At 52.2% G+C, this 16,806-nt stretch overlaps 6 protein-coding genes across 8 annotated transcripts; 3 read left to right on the forward strand and 3 right to left on the reverse strand.

The window, feature by feature from the left end:
- Positions 1-39: 39 nt before the first annotated feature.
- PV05_07388 (uncharacterized protein) lies at positions 40-3,262 on the reverse strand. The gene has a single exon (XM_013460206.1). It carries the CDS (start codon positions 3,120-3,122, stop codon positions 87-89), a length of 3,036 nt encoding a protein of 1,011 aa, XP_013315660.1. The 5' UTR covers positions 3,123-3,262; the 3' UTR covers positions 40-86.
- Positions 3,263-3,726: 464 nt separating this feature from the next.
- Positions 3,727-6,693, forward strand: PV05_07389 (uncharacterized protein). The gene is made up of 2 exons (XM_013460207.1): positions 3,727-5,833; positions 5,885-6,693. The coding sequence occupies exons 1-2, from the start codon at positions 3,994-3,996 to the stop codon at positions 6,472-6,474; spliced, it is 2,430 nt and encodes an 809-aa protein (XP_013315661.1). The 5' UTR covers positions 3,727-3,993; the 3' UTR covers positions 6,475-6,693.
- Positions 6,694-6,709: 16 nt separating this feature from the next.
- PV05_07390 (uncharacterized protein) lies at positions 6,710-8,497 on the reverse strand (the record flags this gene model as incomplete). The annotated part of the gene is made up of 2 exons (XM_013460208.1): positions 6,710-7,414; positions 7,552-8,497. 2 exons carry the CDS (start codon positions 8,495-8,497, stop codon positions 6,744-6,746), a joined length of 1,617 nt encoding a protein of 538 aa, XP_013315662.1. The 3' UTR covers positions 6,710-6,743.
- A 684-nt stretch (positions 8,498-9,181) lies between these two features.
- PV05_07391 (uncharacterized protein) lies at positions 9,182-11,114 on the reverse strand (the record flags this gene model as incomplete). Its single annotated transcript, XM_013460209.1, has 6 exons — positions 9,182-9,689; positions 9,748-9,790; positions 9,844-9,971; positions 10,047-10,437; positions 10,521-10,810; positions 10,870-11,114. 6 exons carry the CDS (start codon positions 11,112-11,114, stop codon positions 9,182-9,184), a joined length of 1,605 nt encoding a protein of 534 aa, XP_013315663.1.
- An 826-nt stretch (positions 11,115-11,940) lies between these two features.
- PV05_07392 lies at positions 11,941-15,543 on the forward strand (the record flags this gene model as incomplete). 3 transcript variants are annotated; one of them, XM_013460212.1, is made up of 7 exons in its annotated part: positions 11,941-11,964; positions 12,017-12,457; positions 12,515-13,121; positions 13,180-13,495; positions 13,542-14,258; positions 14,321-14,554; positions 14,655-15,543. In XM_013460212.1, the coding sequence occupies exons 2-7, from the start codon at positions 12,298-12,300 to the stop codon at positions 15,204-15,206; spliced, it is 2,586 nt and encodes an 861-aa protein (XP_013315666.1). In that variant the 5' UTR covers positions 11,941-11,964; positions 12,017-12,297. The 3 variants fall into 3 exon arrangements, with proteins under 3 accessions (XP_013315666.1, XP_013315664.1, XP_013315665.1); XM_013460210.1 differs by having other exon boundaries at positions 14,321-15,543; XM_013460211.1 differs by having other exon boundaries at positions 11,941-12,457; positions 14,655-15,206.
- Positions 15,544-15,781: 238 nt separating this feature from the next.
- On the forward strand, positions 15,782-16,746 carry PV05_07393 (uncharacterized protein; the record flags this gene model as incomplete). The annotated part of the gene is made up of 2 exons (XM_013460213.1): positions 15,782-16,099; positions 16,168-16,746. 2 exons carry the CDS (start codon positions 15,782-15,784, stop codon positions 16,744-16,746), a joined length of 897 nt encoding a protein of 298 aa, XP_013315667.1.
- Between the last annotated feature and the right edge of the window lie 60 nt (positions 16,747-16,806).

Genomic DNA, 16,806 nt, shown 5'->3' on the forward strand with positions numbered 1-16,806 from the left:
AGTAAACAAGAAAATTACGAGTCATGCATCACTTTGTAAAAGAGCCTTTTGAACCTCGCAGCCTTCATGGTTTCAAGGCGCGCCATTCATTTCCCATCAAACCAGTTTGATATGTCAAGACGTATTCTCAACCCTCGCTCCATCATGCTCTCGTATAAGTGCCTAAGGTGCTCCTCACCAATAGCCTCCCGCAAGGTCCTTTCCTTGAAAGCAATCATGTAGAGGTCCTTTGACCAGGGACAAGCTCGCAGTGCTGCGTAGAAAGTCTCAGTGAGCATTCTATCTCTTCGAGGCCGTCTATCCATTTGCAGAACGTCTTTGCTTGGCCTTGGCTGCTTTTCGTCACCAAGGAGACTGATCTCCCATAAGATGTATTTCTTCCATATATCCACGCAATGAATGCCTGCTGACCCTCGTTCTGTGGCTCGCTTGAAGGCTGCCCGGTGGCTATGGTCGGTGCTTCCTGCATAGGAAGGTCTCTCGAGCTCAACTAGGAGACTGAACACGCATCGAATGACGCTCCTGTCACTCTTGATTGACGGGGTTTGCCCTATCGTTGTGGAATCCAGCTGCCGAAGACGGTCCATCAATCCGGCTTTTTGAGAGAAGAAGTGATGCAAGGAGAGAATATCGACATTGAGTGGGAACGTACGCATCGACTCTGCCAAAAGCTGATAGCACTCCTTGGGCCTGAACGGCTGACCAAATACCGTTGCATGAGCGTATAGGAGACGTGCTCGATTTACATGGATGGTCTCCACAACTGTGGGCTCTTGATCTGCGATATTGGTGACTTCATGCAGGAAGCCATCATATGCTTCTACTGCCGCATCCAAGCGAAGGCCGCTATTGAGGTACCTGTGTATGGCTAGAACATCAGCCCACACTGGTAGGAGTTGAGCGTTGCCTGCAAGCCTGCTCGCTTCGAACTCTGACTTGATATACTGTTCGACTTTGATCTGTGAGGCCACGGAGGGACTCGTATGTCTTGCAACTTCGGCTTGAAAATGACCCAGGTCGATGTTCGCGGTCGTTACCATGCTTAGCAACGTCCTGGCCTTGTGAAACTCCTTCAAAGCCATATATGAGTAGGACCAATCTCTCCATAGAATGGAGGCATCATGTTGGGCTCCTGAGCCAAGCTCCCCACGCATAGACAACGCAGTCGACCAGACCTTTTCTGCATTCTCGAAATTGCCAAGCTTACATTCCAACAAGGCGTATGTGTTGTATAATTTCAGGCTGTCAGGCTTCTTCTTGAGAAACCTCTTCGCTTGCTTTCGAGCCGACTTGGTGTCAATACCAGCCTCAAGTGCAACAGCATACTCCATCATCGTATCGTTCTGTTCAGTCTGGAGTGTCGCGTTTGCCAATTGTGACACGGCTCGACGGACGAAATATATGAAGTAATGCGCAACTCTCCCGCAAGATCCATATAAGCTGTTCGCATAGGACAACACGCCCTGGAGCCCGAAATGCACACCGTGAAGCGGCCCATTAGTTCCGAGGGGCTCATTTTGAGTGTCATCCATTGAAAAAAATCTTGAGCTGGCTAGAGCCGGACTGTAGATGAAAGGGTCTGTTCTCCAGTTCCTGGGTTCTGGCAGAAATGAACAGGGTGGCAGGCCAACGAATAACAGAAAAGCATCCTGAAGCAGCGTAAGACCTTGTCTGGAGGCGATAGAAAAGATAAACTCCTTGATATCAGAAAATAGCAGGATTCGGTACGGATCATCATCGCTGACTTCGTCCAGAGCCCTGGCAGGCAAACCTGCATGCCGCTCGAGGTCGGTCTCCGCTGCTTCCCACGCAGCGAAGTCTAGGAGTGGAACTGGAGAGTGCTCTTTGTCTGCTCGCGGCTCAGGCTCCGGACTGGCATTTGAAACCCACCCTGTCGCTCCCTCTTCCCCGATCCGTGCCACCTCGGACGCCCAGAATTGCTCAAAAAATGGCATGAGGTCTGGTGGCAGAAGTTGACCTGGACGGAAAATGTTGTATTCCAGCAGGGCTTGCCAGACGCCGATAGCTCGCTCAGTAAAGCCTGCTTGCCAAAGAAGTAAGGTAAGGCGGAGCAGGAGGTAGATACAGCTCGACTCTCTTGTAGGATCATCTGTCCTTGACTGGACCTTCTGCAGACAGCGCTTGTAAATTGCCAGACATGTTTCCAGGTTGAATTTTAACGCGTTACTTTGCATGAAGTTCAAATATAGAACCCACAGGTCGAAACTTGATTGTTTGTCGAGAAAGGCTTGCCATTGCGATGCTTGTTTTTGGACATCCCACACCTTACTTCCTTCTTGCATTAAGCCAAGAATCAGAGTATGCCGACCTTCCTGGTCATTCACATGGGACAATGCCTGTTCGTAAAGCGATATCCTTAACTCGGCGAGGCTCCGCGATGGAGCTGTGTGAGTGTTTTGGTCATCGTGGCGACCACTAAAAGAAACAGCCTGGTAATCGATGAAGTCAAGCCAGGTCTTCGCATCGTCAGGTCGCTCCATCGTAGCCTTTGAAAGCTCCAAATGACGTTGATGGACAGGATCTTTCTTGAAAGCGTCAAACGGATCCTCGTGGTGATCGCCATTTGATTTGATCTCATGGTCAGGCTCGTCGCTGGACTCTTCAGAAATGGATGGCTCTGCTTCGGTCGAAATGCGGCGCCTCTTCCTGGCACGGCGATCTTGGAAATGCAAGAAGTCCTTACATAGATCGTCATCATCGCCAGGACGGATGGGAGCTTTGATGAGCGGCCCATCTTCACTGGCAACGCTTGAGAGAAGAGACTGCTTGCGCGATTTTCTTGTCGAGTCCAGCTCGACATTTTGAACATCGCGACGAGCATCAGATTTCGAGATGATGCGATAATTAGGACCGAGGCCAATTAATGCACCTCCGCCAGCGGCATGATATCGTGGGATGGCGTAACGATCCAAGGAGGCATACTCCAAGTTTCGCCTGTCTCCTCTGCGGTCTTCTACGAACACCGAAGATCCATCGGATTGTGATGAACTTGATTTTGTAGCATATGCTGGTTCTCGAGCCTCGCTCGAATGACGATGCGATGAGCTATGATGAGGCGTACGATGTCCGGAATGATGACTATCGCGTCCAGATAACCACATGGTTCAATCTTGATGGTCGTATCAAAACCAGTCTTCACCTGCGGTCGACCAATGTCTTGTAGCCCTCACGGCCGGCATAATGGCCGTGGAGACTCCAGAACACTACCTGGCAGCTGTGGCCTATGTTGAATGAATCTGCTGGTGGCTAGTAATTGATCAAAAGGAGGTCAGTGCGCGAGAAGCCGAGAAGAGCAAGATGGATGCCAAGTTTGATCCAGATCACGTGAGTTCTGTCTACCTGCAGCACTGCCGAAGCTAGGTATTCAGAGAACAGAGAATACCACCGTCATCAAAGAGCTGAGTGACACTTGTAAATAGGGTAGCGTATGCAGCAGATTATTCATTGTCAAATACCAGTGTGCTCGCTAAGCAAGTAGTTGCATCCCTAAGCCAGGCGAGCCCGAGTTGGGGCCCTCAGGCCCGGACGGCAGATCTACCGACCACCCTAGATAGCGTTCCGCTTTAGCTGGAGCAGTTCCGGTCGCCTAAATCTTGGGGCCATCTTGGGGACCATCCATGGGCCAAGCCGCCTGAGTTAGTGAGCCCATCATGGCCTAAAGTGATTGGTAGCTGCTGTTAGCCACCCTGCCACCTAGGTGCCTGCCGTGTCGTGCGTGCCTCCTGCAGAATATTCGACCCTCGTCATGGTGGCTGTCCACCAGGAGTCCAGACCCGAGTCCAAAACTCTTCCCACCTTCATCCACCTGTCTCTACCACTAGCAAGTCATAGGTAGGAAGATCCTGCAGCTCGATCCCCAGCAGAAGGGAGAGTTCTCTTTATGTTCGACGGTACTTGCCATGTGCTAACCTTCGACTCCTCCAATGCTCTTGCACATCATCCTCCGTATCCAGCCAACGTTGTCCCTATGCCATGGATACACCTCCTTTGAAGCGAAGATCTCCTTCCCTTGACGGCCGCGGTCCGCCCTCGAAGAAAGTCAAGACTCTCGTCGAAGAGCCTGCACAATACAGCGATGCAGTGCGGAAAAAACTCGCGACCACCTCCCGTACGGGGCAGGCTTGTGACCGATGTAAAGAGCGGAAAATGAAATGCGACACCGATCCCATAGCTTGTGGACCTTGTCGGCAAAAGAACATGCGATGCTTCACCACCGATCGGGTCACTAAGCAGGCAAGAGAGAGAGGAGAAACGGATCGTGCAGAGAACCAGTTGCTGTTCTTGAGGGAACAGTTGACTGCGTACCAACTGAGGTTCGGCCCTTTGCAACACCTAATAGAGACCAACGGGCCTGTTCTGGCGACACCAAAAGAATCAGTTGTCACGCCAGTGACATGTCCCACAACGTCGATCCCAGATGCGCGCTACGTCGGTTGGCCTGCGCCTGAAAATTCTGAGCCCCTCAGTTCAGGGCCTGTGAAGGGGACCGTGGTTGATATCATGGATGGCCAGATAGACATTGCAGATTGGGAGTGTGAGATGATGAACGACTATCCGCAAGATCGCATGAACAAGTTCAATGTCTCAAGGACTTCGGTCATTAATACCATCAGCGGCTACCAGCGAGTTGAGGATCCAAAGCCGCCACCCAAGGAAGAGGCCTTACGCGATGCCCAGCATTTTCTGGTCATCATGTCGCAATATGTCCCGATCGTCCATCGGTCGAGCTTTACGGATCTTGTCCACAGATTTTACGACCTCCCGGGCTCGCTGTCAGCAGCCGAACGGGTTCAGGTCTTCATGGTATTTGCCATCCTCGCGCAGCAAACGGCGGTAAGAAACCATTTGCATTCAGCGGAGAAGTTTGAGGACTCCCACCGGTACTTCCATGTCGCCCTGGGCCATTATCGTGAGCTATTTCACGATCGGTCTATTGCGTCCATGCAAGCTATGGCGTTGATCATTGTCCATCTTCGCAATCTGCCCAAACCTGGAATATCTTGGGTTTACAGCCACAAAGTCCTGGTCCGCGCCATTGAGTTGGAATACCACCGGGATCCCGACAAAATTCGGTTGCCTGAAGGTGAAAGCGATCCACTCTCGAAAGAGCTTCGCAAGAGGATATTCCACTCGATTCTCGGCGTCTGTGTGACAACAGGCTGCAGAGTCGGATTACCTGCTCCATGGCAATTTCAGCACATTGATCTGCCTCTTCCCAAAGCAATCAAAGACTCAGAGATTTCCAAACATAGCATAGCGCCCCAGTTATCAGGCTCGTGTGATTTCTGGCCATCTCTGCAATTGGCGAAACTACTCCCTTTGCTGACTGAACTCCACAATAATATCATTTCAGTAAGGAAGCCAGCCGCAGAATATCTACAGACGGTCGAAGCACTGAATACCAAGATCATGGCATGGCGACAAGACTGGGAAGAGTCAATCAAGTTCGAAGCCAAGCACATAAATCTTCATGTGGCGACATTGCTCATGGAGACCTGGGCGGCTGAGTATCAGTTGAACCTACACCATCCGGTTTGCTGTACAAGTGATGATCCTGCCGTTCAAGAGCGACATCTGGAATCTTGCCACAAAGCCGCCAAGCGACTCCTACAGACCTTCCACACACTTTCAAGCAAGTATAAGGGCGTGGATTTCACCTGGCATTCGACCCTGGCGTACGCGACTGGCTTTGGCATCACATTATATGTGTACAGAAGGAAAAATAACCCGGTCACTGTCGAGCAATTCGAGGCAATGCGGAATGAGCTGAAAGGCTGGATATCATTGATGGCGTATGCTGATCTCGTTCTAAGTAAGTGGCGAAGACCGCTATCGACACTTGGAGGTACTAACAATGCCACAGAAACTGGCAACCACCTTCAGCGACAATTTCAGCCTCGAGTTCAATCCCTCGAAGAACAATATCGGCGACTGATCATCGACAGCAAGCCCTCAACCATACAACTGCCCTTCATCTCAGTCAATGGCTCGGCAGCCTCTCAACCTCATCACCACAAACAAGAGCCTCAGCCTCCTTTCCCTTATCCAGACAGCCAACTACCACTAAGCCAAAAGAACAGCCTTCCGCACCCCACGTTCGTGCAGACGCATACACCGTCGTCACAAAGCCAGCCTCCTCAACCGTGGTCACCGCCCTTCGCATTCTTACCTCAGCCGCACACTCAAACCCAAGCTACTTCTCCTATATACCCAGGCTTCTCGCAGTCACCAATTTCCGCTTTATCAGCCGGTCCGGTCCAGACAGTCCCTACGTCATTGGCGTCTCTGCTCAACGACTCGGGCAGCATATATGTCAACTATCCTACACCACCGCAGTCGCAAAATGGCTTGAACGGAGACTCGTACATGTCTTTCCAGCCCAACCATTATTTTGACGGACCTGGCCGGTTGACGTGGCCGCTTATATCGATGCCTCCTGGGTCGCAGTCGTAATGGTGAGCGGTCAAGGGCAAAAGCTATATCGGATGTTGGAAACCCGCTAATGAAAGACTTTGAACGAGACAGATGAGTACTCGGAGGAATTGTGAATAGATAAGAATCATAGTGGTGTATCATAGTACATAATCAACCAGCTACATATGGCAGACGAGATCCGTGCCTACTAATAGTCTACATAACTCATAGCACGTCGCACACGTAATCTGACAGGCAGCTATGTCTTCGCCTTCAAACGTTGACCTTGAAAACAACTGACCGGGGTCTCACCCAAGAATCTCTCTAACCACGTCCGCGTACGTCTTCTCTGTGCCAGTCTCGTCAATGACCGCGCCACTACGAATCTCATACGCGCCGTCCCAGAACACGGCGCCCGCGAGATTCGGCAGAGCGAGAGTCTTGACCTGTTCCAATATGGCCTTGTACTCGGACACGCTGACGTACCCGCTGCCCGCGGCTGGGAATGCAGGCGTGCCGAGCAGGAGTCGAGGGCCCATGATGCCGTTGTTGATGTTGACGAAGCCGGGCCCGGGCCCGATATTCGACCTTGAACTGATGATGCCTTCGTGCGTGTTGGTGTTGGTTTTGATTCGCGATGATGACCGTTGTCGCTTTTGCTTTTGCTTCTGCTTCGTGGTAGTACTAGTACTAGTAGCGTCGTCTTGTTGTTGTATCATCATCAGGGCCTGGCTCCATGAGTGCAGGGAGTCTAGAAATGCTTGGCCAGCATTGAGTTGGCAGGAGGGGTTATTGTAGAATTGCACGTTGAAGAAGTCGATGACGTTCAGGAGCTCGGGGACGGGAATGGATTGGTCGGGTTGCGGGCATTGAGGTGCGGCGGAGAGATAGTACGCTTTGGAGGGGTCGGTGGCCATGAGGGAGCGCAGTGTGGACATCAGCGTGGGCATGTACGCGGCGTTGGCGGGTGTTTCGTTGTCTGTATCGTACCGGTTATGTTAGCACCGTTTGATATGAGTACCAGGGGCCGATGACTCCAGGGATGTGGAAAGGTGGAAAGGGGGAGATGGGAGATGGGCGTTGGGCAGGGGGGTATCATGAGGGCCGGAGACTTACCTAGATCGATACCGTCGAGGACGACACTCCCGTACGGCCGCAGTGGTGCGCTTGGTGAGTTCGAACCGCCGAGGAATAAATCCCACAAGGTGTGCGCGGCCTCGACGGCTTTATCTTCGCTTGGGATCTGTAGCTTTGCAAACGCGCCGCCGAGACTGAGCATGACTTTCTTGCCCTGAGACTGGCATGTGGCGATCTTGGCGGCAAGACCATCGCCCACACAGTCGAGCAGGCCAGTGGCGCCGGCAGCTTGTTGCGCGGTATTAGGTGCCCAGCAGTTGGAGGCCATGTTCATGCTCGGGTAGTTACCGGGTCCGAAAAGCTCGGTGACAAAGGCGAGGATGACTATGTCGATGGACGGGTCGGCGCAGATCTGTGTGAGGGGCACGGTGCTGGTGAGGTCCGTCTGGGAGTAGTAGACGACGTTGAGGTTGGGGGCCTGCGGGTCGAATGTATATGTACCGCTTGTGGGTTGGCTTCCGGAGGAAGATGGAGGAGGTTGCATCGTCGGTGAGGCTGCATAGTTCGTCGAGGGCCGGGGCGTTGCATAGGTGGATTGCGTACTTTGTCGTGTTATAGGCAGGACAGTGGGATGTGCGGAACTTGAAGCGAAAACTGGGGCACCGATGTTATATTGTTGTTGAATGAGGGCGATCAGCTGGTTCAAGGAGCTGCCGAGCTGTCCGGCCAGCTGAGAGAGTTGGTCTGAGAAGCTGTCGGAGGGGTCTGGTCGTTGTGTAGGTGATATTGGTTTCCAGTAGGTCCGCCGGGCGGTGGAGTCCCGTCGTGTCAGGCCGGAGACGTGATTTTCATGAGATTGTTCGATTTTGTCGAGTAACTCCTGCAGATCGTTCGCAATCTCGTCCCAGTCCTCTGAGGCAACGATTGTGGTGATGCATAGGAACAATGAAAGCAAACACGGGAATAGAGTTCTTGAGGCCAGCATATTGGAATGGGGATGCAGGAAAAGGAGCAACTTTGATGCTTGGATCGCTGAGGCACATTCGACTTATACCTGGAGATAGCCATGGCTGGGGTTGACTGAAACATTTTCATACCATGCAGTGGGAAGGCTGAGACCAAGAATGGCCGGGCTCTTCGTAGGAATTTGGAGGGTTTGGTGTCGTTGCTGCCACGGTAGGCCACGTCTGTGCTGTATTGCATTCCAACAACAACACACCACCACTTCCACTGGGTGGGGTTTGCTTACAGTTGGGAGGATTTTGAGCTTACTCTTTTGGTGGCCCGACAGCTTCTCTCCCGTGGTTTTTCTTGTTATGCTTTCCGAATGTGATGGATTTCAGTGCAGTGTTTGAACCAGTAGTTTCTCAAATACAAGTCTATCATGCGTTGTCTTGTGTTAGTTGTGTAGTAACCACTCTAGTAAGATGCTCAACTCGGGTAATCCTGCACCTTCCTCTTGCCATGTCCTCAACCTGTCGATAGCCATACGGACTGACCCTTCCCAGGTTGGTGGAAGCTCCACATAACGCGCAGATTCCCAGCGCGTTGATTTGGCTTTGGCGGCTGCGACCAGGCATAGGGCATGATTGAAGCGTATGCGACAGGAACCCCAGGAGCCTGGGTGACGGGAAAAAGGCCTCTCTGTCCGGAGACGGTAGACTGCCAACTAGAGACAGTCGTTGGCTCGCTGTGTGGATATTTCCAGTAATTCTGGGTCCAAATGGGCGTGAAGGCACAGATAAAGATAGGGCCGCCGGAGTAGCTCGTAAGCTTGCGTATATCTCTCACGGAGTAGCTGTACAAGCTCAGGCTCTTCGCTGGGAGGCTCCAGTCGGAGTGGCATAGCAAATTGCAGTGCGACAGGCAGACACTCGACCCACCGCTGCAACTGATGTTCGTGTTTGGCAAGAGCCTGGCTGAACTTTTGAATGTCTGGAGTGCTCATCCTTGGATTGAGGGACCCCAAAGAGTTACGAATGCGGTTGAGAAGCCTGCGCAGTGAGATCTCGGCCAGGTAGTAGAAGGAAGACGCAGTCGTGGGGTCGGGGTCACCAGTCTCCAATCCATCCGCTTGATCAGTATCAGTTGGCTTGGAAAATGATGGAAATGAAAACGGAAAGTCGGAAGCCCAGAGGCAGCTCGAAGGTAAGTCAGGCAGTTCAGTTCGTAGCTCACTAGGATCAATGGTCAGTCCCTGCTTCTGGCACAACTCAGGCAATGGAGATACTGTACCACTCTGTTTTGAGGCATGTCCAGTACAAGCGTTGTTCCAGACCTATACAGACCTCTTGAGTACTACAAAGTGGGCAGGAAAATGATCGAGCATACTGTTTTCTTTTTCCGACCTGCTGGACGGTTGTTGGCGATGCTTAGCATGGTAGGCTTGCCACAGTGTGGATGCTGTCCTGAAGAATTTCCAGCTTTGCACAGGTTCGATGTTGCACTGGTACCAGTAGCTGATATTCAGAGTGTTAATGGAGTCATCGTTGTGCCATCATTCCAGGCAAGAGACAAAGTGGAAGCTTTCTCACCCAAACAGGCAGAAACACTGGATACCCGTGAGCGAGTCATCGAGATATGCAGCCGACATCATGTCTCGAGCGGCGGCAAAGTATGACAGCGACTCTTTCATCCGATCTTCCGGGACCGCGAGCGATGTGTGCAATCGTGGCGCAGCTGTAGCGGAGTCGTATATGACCTGAGTATAGACATCGTCGCATGTAGAATTGCCCCAGATCTTAGCCAACGCGCACACAAGGAGGACAAGGCATGTATTAGCAGAAGCATGAAGTCCATTTCCGGCGACATCAAAGATGAACTTGTCCAGCTGATTAAGATCGATGATGGGGGCTTTCGTATGTATGTTGGAAACATAAAGACGGCGTAGGCTTTGAAGTTGGTTGAGGTTTGTGCTTGGAGTTCCTGTGGATTTGATGGTCAGCAGCGGAGCTCATTCGTGACGAAGCTGCATCTTGAGGAGATATCAAAGTGATCACGCGAGCTACCTGGGGTGAATCTGTCTCTTTTTGCTGAGAATGCGGATGTCCCAAATATTGAGACCGGCTTCTCGCTGGGAAAGATTGGCCAGCTCAGGATGGCGTCGGCACCGGTGACGCAAGTTCTCAGTGAATCGTTTCTTGACAACATCTCTACTTCGACCTGGTCGTCGTCTGAATGCTTCTCATTTTTGTCCAGGGAGTGCGACAGGGGCGAGCAGCTTGTTGGTGCTCCTCCTGCAAGCCTCTGATCTATGCGGTGAACAGCAGCAAGAATCTTTGCGCCCCAAGCATCCACCCTATTCCGCCGGCAATGATTATCAAGGGTTTCTCCTTTGTCAGGCTGAGGAGGACTTACATGGATATAGGGTCCTTTGCTGAATATATGCATCTCACACCATTCGTGGCACACTTCGCACATGACGGCCTGGCGTTATCGCAACGAGTTTTGCTCTGTCGGCAAGCATCACATGCGGCGACATTGCGCGTGAAGCCTTCACGAGGGTGACGGCGCCGCAGTTTCTCGACCCTGGACGGACTTTCCATTGCGCACTCTTGGGTTCCCTTACTTTTGGTGATGTGTCTGGCGTTGAGAGCCGTCATAATGATGGCTTCTAACTTAAGGCCACCTGCCAGGAAAGACGATCAATGCGGGTGATTTTCTCTGGCTACGACATAGGTAGGCCAAGCTTTCTCAAGGTAAACAGTGACCGGGCTTAGGGGCATCATGGGCCAACCTAAGCCTAGTGAGCCTTCCTCCTAGGGACGGATCAGTGCCAATAGGCAGCAGATTCGGGTACTTCCAGGCTCAACAGGCCTACATCGAGCCTACCAACTCAGCCTAAAGTGCCTAGCGTGCCCGGCTGCTGGCATCCGTCCGAAGCTTGCGCAAACCACACGTTCGGACACCAAGTGCCGGCATCTCTTTAGGCCACATAATAACATCCACGACGCCCATCGCAGTCCATCTACCTCCATCACCACGCCTATCAAAGTACCTATGGATAGCCAGCCTCGACTGCCTCTTTACCAACGGAAATGCCATTGTAGCTTCCGCAGCCATTTGGATAACGAGGCCACAGGTTCCGGCTAGTAGGCCGAATCGTTGCCAACTCATGCAGTGGAACTCCGCCCACGAGCCTTGCGCCGCGAGTGGCCGCGAACCCGCAGGATTCATACCGTTTCACAACCGCTATTCAGTCTCAGCCTGAGGTCCAGAATCCACACTTACCGTATCCCTTTACCCGCATCACGCCCGGCTTCTTGATCCACCAGTAAGAGATCCTGTAGGACGACTGCGTTCGAAATGCAAACAAGAACTTCAAGAGCAAGTAAAGACAGTGAAGAACTCGGAATGATTAAGGGCAGCTGTTACAGCGAGGGTTTCGTCGCCAGGCCAAGGGTATCCGAAGAAGGCATGAATGCGGAATGCTTTCTCCGTGCATGAGCGCCTGTAAGTCCAGTCAATGAGCGACCAAGCAATTCACTTATGTACATTGTACAAGAGCCATGCGGCTGAAAAAAGAATGGTCACCGCCTCCTCGCGTTGACCCATCGACATGACCAAACCTGGTGGTGAATGCCCATCTGAACCAGCTTGATGTCACTTCTGGCCTACCTCGGGGAAGCTCCGCGTCCGTTAATGCAGGGATAGAAGGTGAATACTTGTACTCACCAAACAAACAATTGGCATCATGTCCCTCCAAACCAGCTATAACAAGAGCGAAAGGCTCCATGGCCTCGATACACCTCAAATCCCCCGCTTCCAACCCTTGCCATCCTCGCCATGGACTCGGTCGAAACGTCATCTTCCTCACGCTCATCCGCCCAGCCTGACACGCCGCCATCATGTCTAAGCGACACTGACCGGTTTTCTGAGCCCGAGTTCGATATCGAAACATTGTTGTCTCAATTGGCACTGGACGAAAAGGTTGCTCTCACAAGAGGTATGCTCCCTCTTACATGAATGCTTTGTCAGGTTCGAGCTTACACATTGAATGCAGGGTCAGATATGTGGCATACAACGCCAATTCCCCGGCTCGAAATACCATCGCTTAGACTCTCCGACGGTCCTAACGGGGTTCGAGGCACACGGTTCTTTGACAGCACTCCGGGTGCCTGCTTGCCTTGCGGTACAGGCCTAGGTGCAACCTGGGATACCGGGCTTTTACGCAGACTGGGAAACCTACTTGGCGTCGAAGCAAAATCAAAAAGTGTCCACATACTGTTAGGCCCTACAGTCAATATACAACGCAGCCCCCTGGGTGGACGTGGCTTTGAATCTTTTGGCGAGGATCCTGTGCTTTCGGGACTTCTTGCAGCTGCGTACTGCAATGGGGTACAAGACGAACATATAGTCACGGCGATCAAACATTTTGTATGCAACGATCAAGAAGACAAGCGCATGTCTGTCAACATCACTGTTTCAGATAGGGCACTTCGAGAGATATATTTGCTGCCTTTCATGCTTGCTATACGCGATTCAAACCCAGGAGCCATCATGACATCCTACAACAAGCTCAATGGAACGCACTGCAGCGAAAATGTCAAACTGTTGCGCGACATCTTGCGTGGAGAATGGTGCTGGCAGGGTCTGGCGATGAGCGATTGGTGAGTTCCCGGGACTGCGTAACGGACAAGAGGCCAGAGGCGTTGACCAAACTTTCAGGTATGGTACATACAGCGCTTGTGAAGCTATAGCAGCAGGTCTAGACCTGGAAATGCCGGGCCCGTCACGGTGGAGGAACCTTGCGCTTACGCATGCAGTCAACTCTGGAAAGTTGGATGAAAAGGTGGTTGATGATCGTGCCCGAAATGTCCTTGAAGCAGTCCAGAAAGCTGGTAAATCTGGGATATCCCCGGAATGTGGCGAGACGACGGTCGACACGCCGGGCCACCGTTCATTGCTCCGGGAAGCTGCAGCAGACTCGGTGGTGCTTTTGAAGAACTCGATGGGTAACTTGCCTCTACAGAAGAGTAAATCAGTAAGGCTTGTGGTTACCTCAACATTTACGCCACTAATTATAGCAGACAGCAGTCATAGGCTCGAATGCGAGGCTCACCCCATTCTGCGGAGGAGGTAGTGCGTCGCTCAACCCTTACTACTCTACATCTATCCTCGAATCAGTCCAGCGGATATGCGACGACGTCCGGTATACTGAAGGTCCATTTTCACACCTGGATTTCTCTTTTCGGGACAGTGTCATTACCGACACCAAAGGCAATCCTGGTTTTACGTTTAGGTCTTATCTAGAGCCACCTGACGTCAAGGACCGGGAGTGTATCGACACCATGTATGTGCGTACGGGCAAGTTCTTCTTGTCAGACTACTCCCCTCCAAAGCTCAACTCACCGCTCTTCTGGGCCGAGATGGAGGCGACTTTGGAGCCCGACAAACCTGGACCATGGAGTTTTGGACTTTGTGCGCATGGCACTGCCAGACTCTTCATCGACGGGGTTGAGGTTATCGACAACGAGACCCATCAGGAACCGGGGAATGCGTTCTTGGGAGCAGGCACCAAGGAAGTGATGGGAACCATCAATCTCGAAGCTGGAAGACGTTACAGACTCCTCATTACCTTCGGCAGCGCACCAACGTCGAAAATCGTGAAGGAGGGAGTTGTCACTTTCCGCAAAGGTGGTGTCAGACTTCGGGGCGGCCCTCAAATCAACGTCTCCGAGGCCATGAGAGAGGCTGTGACTGTGGCTAAGGCGGCTGAGCAAGTTGTGGTAATTGTTGGCCTGAATGTGAGAGAACGGCATCATGCTCAATTTACCCAGAGAACAGCCAGAACTGATTTTGCTGATAGGGAGACTGGGAAATCGAGGGCCAGGACCGGACGAACATGGACCTTCCTCCTCATACCGATGACATGATTGATCGGATATTGGATGTTCGACCCGATGCAGTCATAGTCACGCAAAGTGGTACGCCTGTGCGAATGCCGTGGGCATCGAAAGCGGCGTCAATGTTGCATATATGGTATGGTGGAAATGAGGTTGGAAACGGCATTGCTGACGTGCTATTTGGCGATGTGGCTCCTGTAAGTCCCGCACCGTTGGCCTTGTTCTCTCCTCTCTTTTCCGCCAAGTCCGTCGCTACTCGTGATGGGAAGCAATCGAGCCTTCCTCTGACTTCATCAGTCTGGCAAGCTGCCGATGACGTTTCCGAAGCGAATCCAAGACTGTCCTGCTTATCTAAATAGCAAGGCGGATGCCGGCAGTATGCTCTACGGCGAGAACATCTATGTCGGCTATCGATACTATGAGGCTGTCGAGCTACCCGTCCAGTTCCCCTTTGGTTGGGGTTTGTCCTACACCACCTTCGCACTTTCAAACCTCCAGGTCCGAGCTGAGGGTCCCACACTGTCCATTCATCTACGCCTGACCAACGCCGGCACTCGGACAAGCTCGGAGGTCGTACAGGTTTACATCAGTCAACGTGATCCAAAAATCACGCGGCCCAAGAAAGAGCTGAAAGGCTTCAAAAAATGCCGCCTTGGTCCCAAGGAAGATGTTGATGTGGCACTCCATATTCCTATGAAATACGCAACATCCTACTGGAATGAGCACGCCGGTGCTTGGATGTCGGACGCTGGCATCTATGACGTCCTGGTCGGAAACAGCAGTCGTGAGGCTGATTGTCTGCATGGCATGTTCGAGACCGTCATCACTTACTCCTGGAACGGACTCTAGACACTTGAAAGCGTCTCCGATTTCATTTCTGTGTCTTGGAGCTTTGGGGCGGCATCTGATGGTATACAAGCTGGTGACGTATATACATCCTTGGGAACGCCCACTCTGGAGTGTATACTCCCAAATCCAGAAGATCCCCTTGGTGAAATTCGGAGCAGCTGGAAACCATACTCGGTAGTAGTAAGGCTACCACAGTGAGCTTGGCGCCTCACCCCCTGTGGGTCAGCCTTGCCGACCTTCGCTTGCGGTTCGCGGAGGCTCCGCGAGAAGGAATGTTGTGGTACGGAGTACTGAGTTCCGCAGCCTGTCATAGCCCCAGTGTGTGCCATGGAAAGCGTCCAGGTCCTCACAGAGCCCGCTAGTAAAGTCAGATCTCTATGCTTGTTTCTTCTTTTGTTTCTTTATTTTTGTTTTCTCTCCGAAATTCCCCTTCGCTACACCTTCAGACGTGATTGTATCGCAGCACCTGGAGAGATTGTGGGGAGATTCTTTCCAGGTAGCACTGTTGTTCACATATCCTCTCTCAGCTTCACATCTTTACGATGGCGAACAAGGTCCAGACTCGAATACTCATCATGTCTGATACACATGGTGCAGACTTCAGCCCCGAGAACAGACCCTACCAGCACGCTGATGTCGCTCTCCACTGTGGTGACCTCACCGACGGCTCAAAGCTGGTAGAATTCCGCTCAACCCTCAATATGCTTCACAGCATCGAAGCACCCCTCAAGTTGGTCATTGCGGGAAACCACGACTTCACCATGGACATTGCCGCGTGCGAATCCAAGGTTGCCGAAGCAATACCACCCTTGGAACCTGAGTTCGTTGCTCGAGAATATGGTATTTTGGGGCAAGCCAGGCAACTGTTCGACGATGCTAGACACGGAGGTATAGTGTTCCCGGACGAGGGAACCTACCGCTTTCCACTGGAGAATGGAGCCATACTGACAATTTATGCAAGTCCATATACGCCCTCCTTAGGCGGATGGGGCTTCCAATATCACCCAAACCATGGCCGTCATTTCGACATCAACGACGGAACCGACATCGTCATCACCCACGGCCCTCCGAAGGGATCATGGACTATACCTACGGTCGCGAACGAGCAGGTTGCAGTGATCTTTTCGCCGCCGTCGCTCGCGCTCGGCCCCGAATTCACTGCTTCGGCCAAATCCACGAGGGATTGGGTGCGAAGCTGGGTACCTGGAAACACAGCGGCAGCGGCAGCGACAATGGTGCCGACAAGCCGCCAAACCATTTCACGGCCATCGACAATGAGAACTCGCCGGTGATCGAAAAGTTGGCCGGGCTCAGGAGAAGCACGATGGACTCGGATGAAATGGCGCAGGAGAAACGAGTGAAGTTAGAACGACTGAGGCAGAGTAGATGCGCTACGACTAGCCATTGTACTCACGACGAGTATCCGCTTCAGGTCGGTAGGCAGACATTGTTTATCAACGCCTCGATCACGGGTGGCGAAGACATTGTGCAGAGACCCTGGCTCGTCGACATCGAGCTTCCAAAGCGAGCGGAAATCTAGAATTACTAGGAGCATATTTAGCTCGAGGCCACGATCTAGTTACAGCTTATTAATGAAGTC

This window comes from Exophiala xenobiotica, assembly GCF_000835505.1.
Source record: "Exophiala xenobiotica strain CBS 118157 unplaced genomic scaffold supercont1.4, whole genome shotgun sequence".
Taxonomy (NCBI): Eukaryota; Fungi; Ascomycota; class Eurotiomycetes; order Chaetothyriales; family Herpotrichiellaceae; genus Exophiala; species Exophiala xenobiotica.

Excerpts from the sequence above, each read along its gene's own strand:
- PV05_07388 (XM_013460206.1), bottom strand. The coding sequence starts at position 3,122 with ATGTGGTTATCTGGACGCGATAGTCATCATTCCGGACATCGTACGCCT.
- PV05_07389 (XM_013460207.1), top strand. The coding sequence starts at position 3,994 with ATGGATACACCTCCTTTGAAGCGAAGATCTCCTTCCCTTGACGGCCGC. Across the intron at positions 5,834-5,884 it reads GTATGCTGATCTCGTTCTAA|AAACTGGCAACCACCTTCAG; the intron begins GTAAGTGGCGAA and ends ACAATGCCACAG.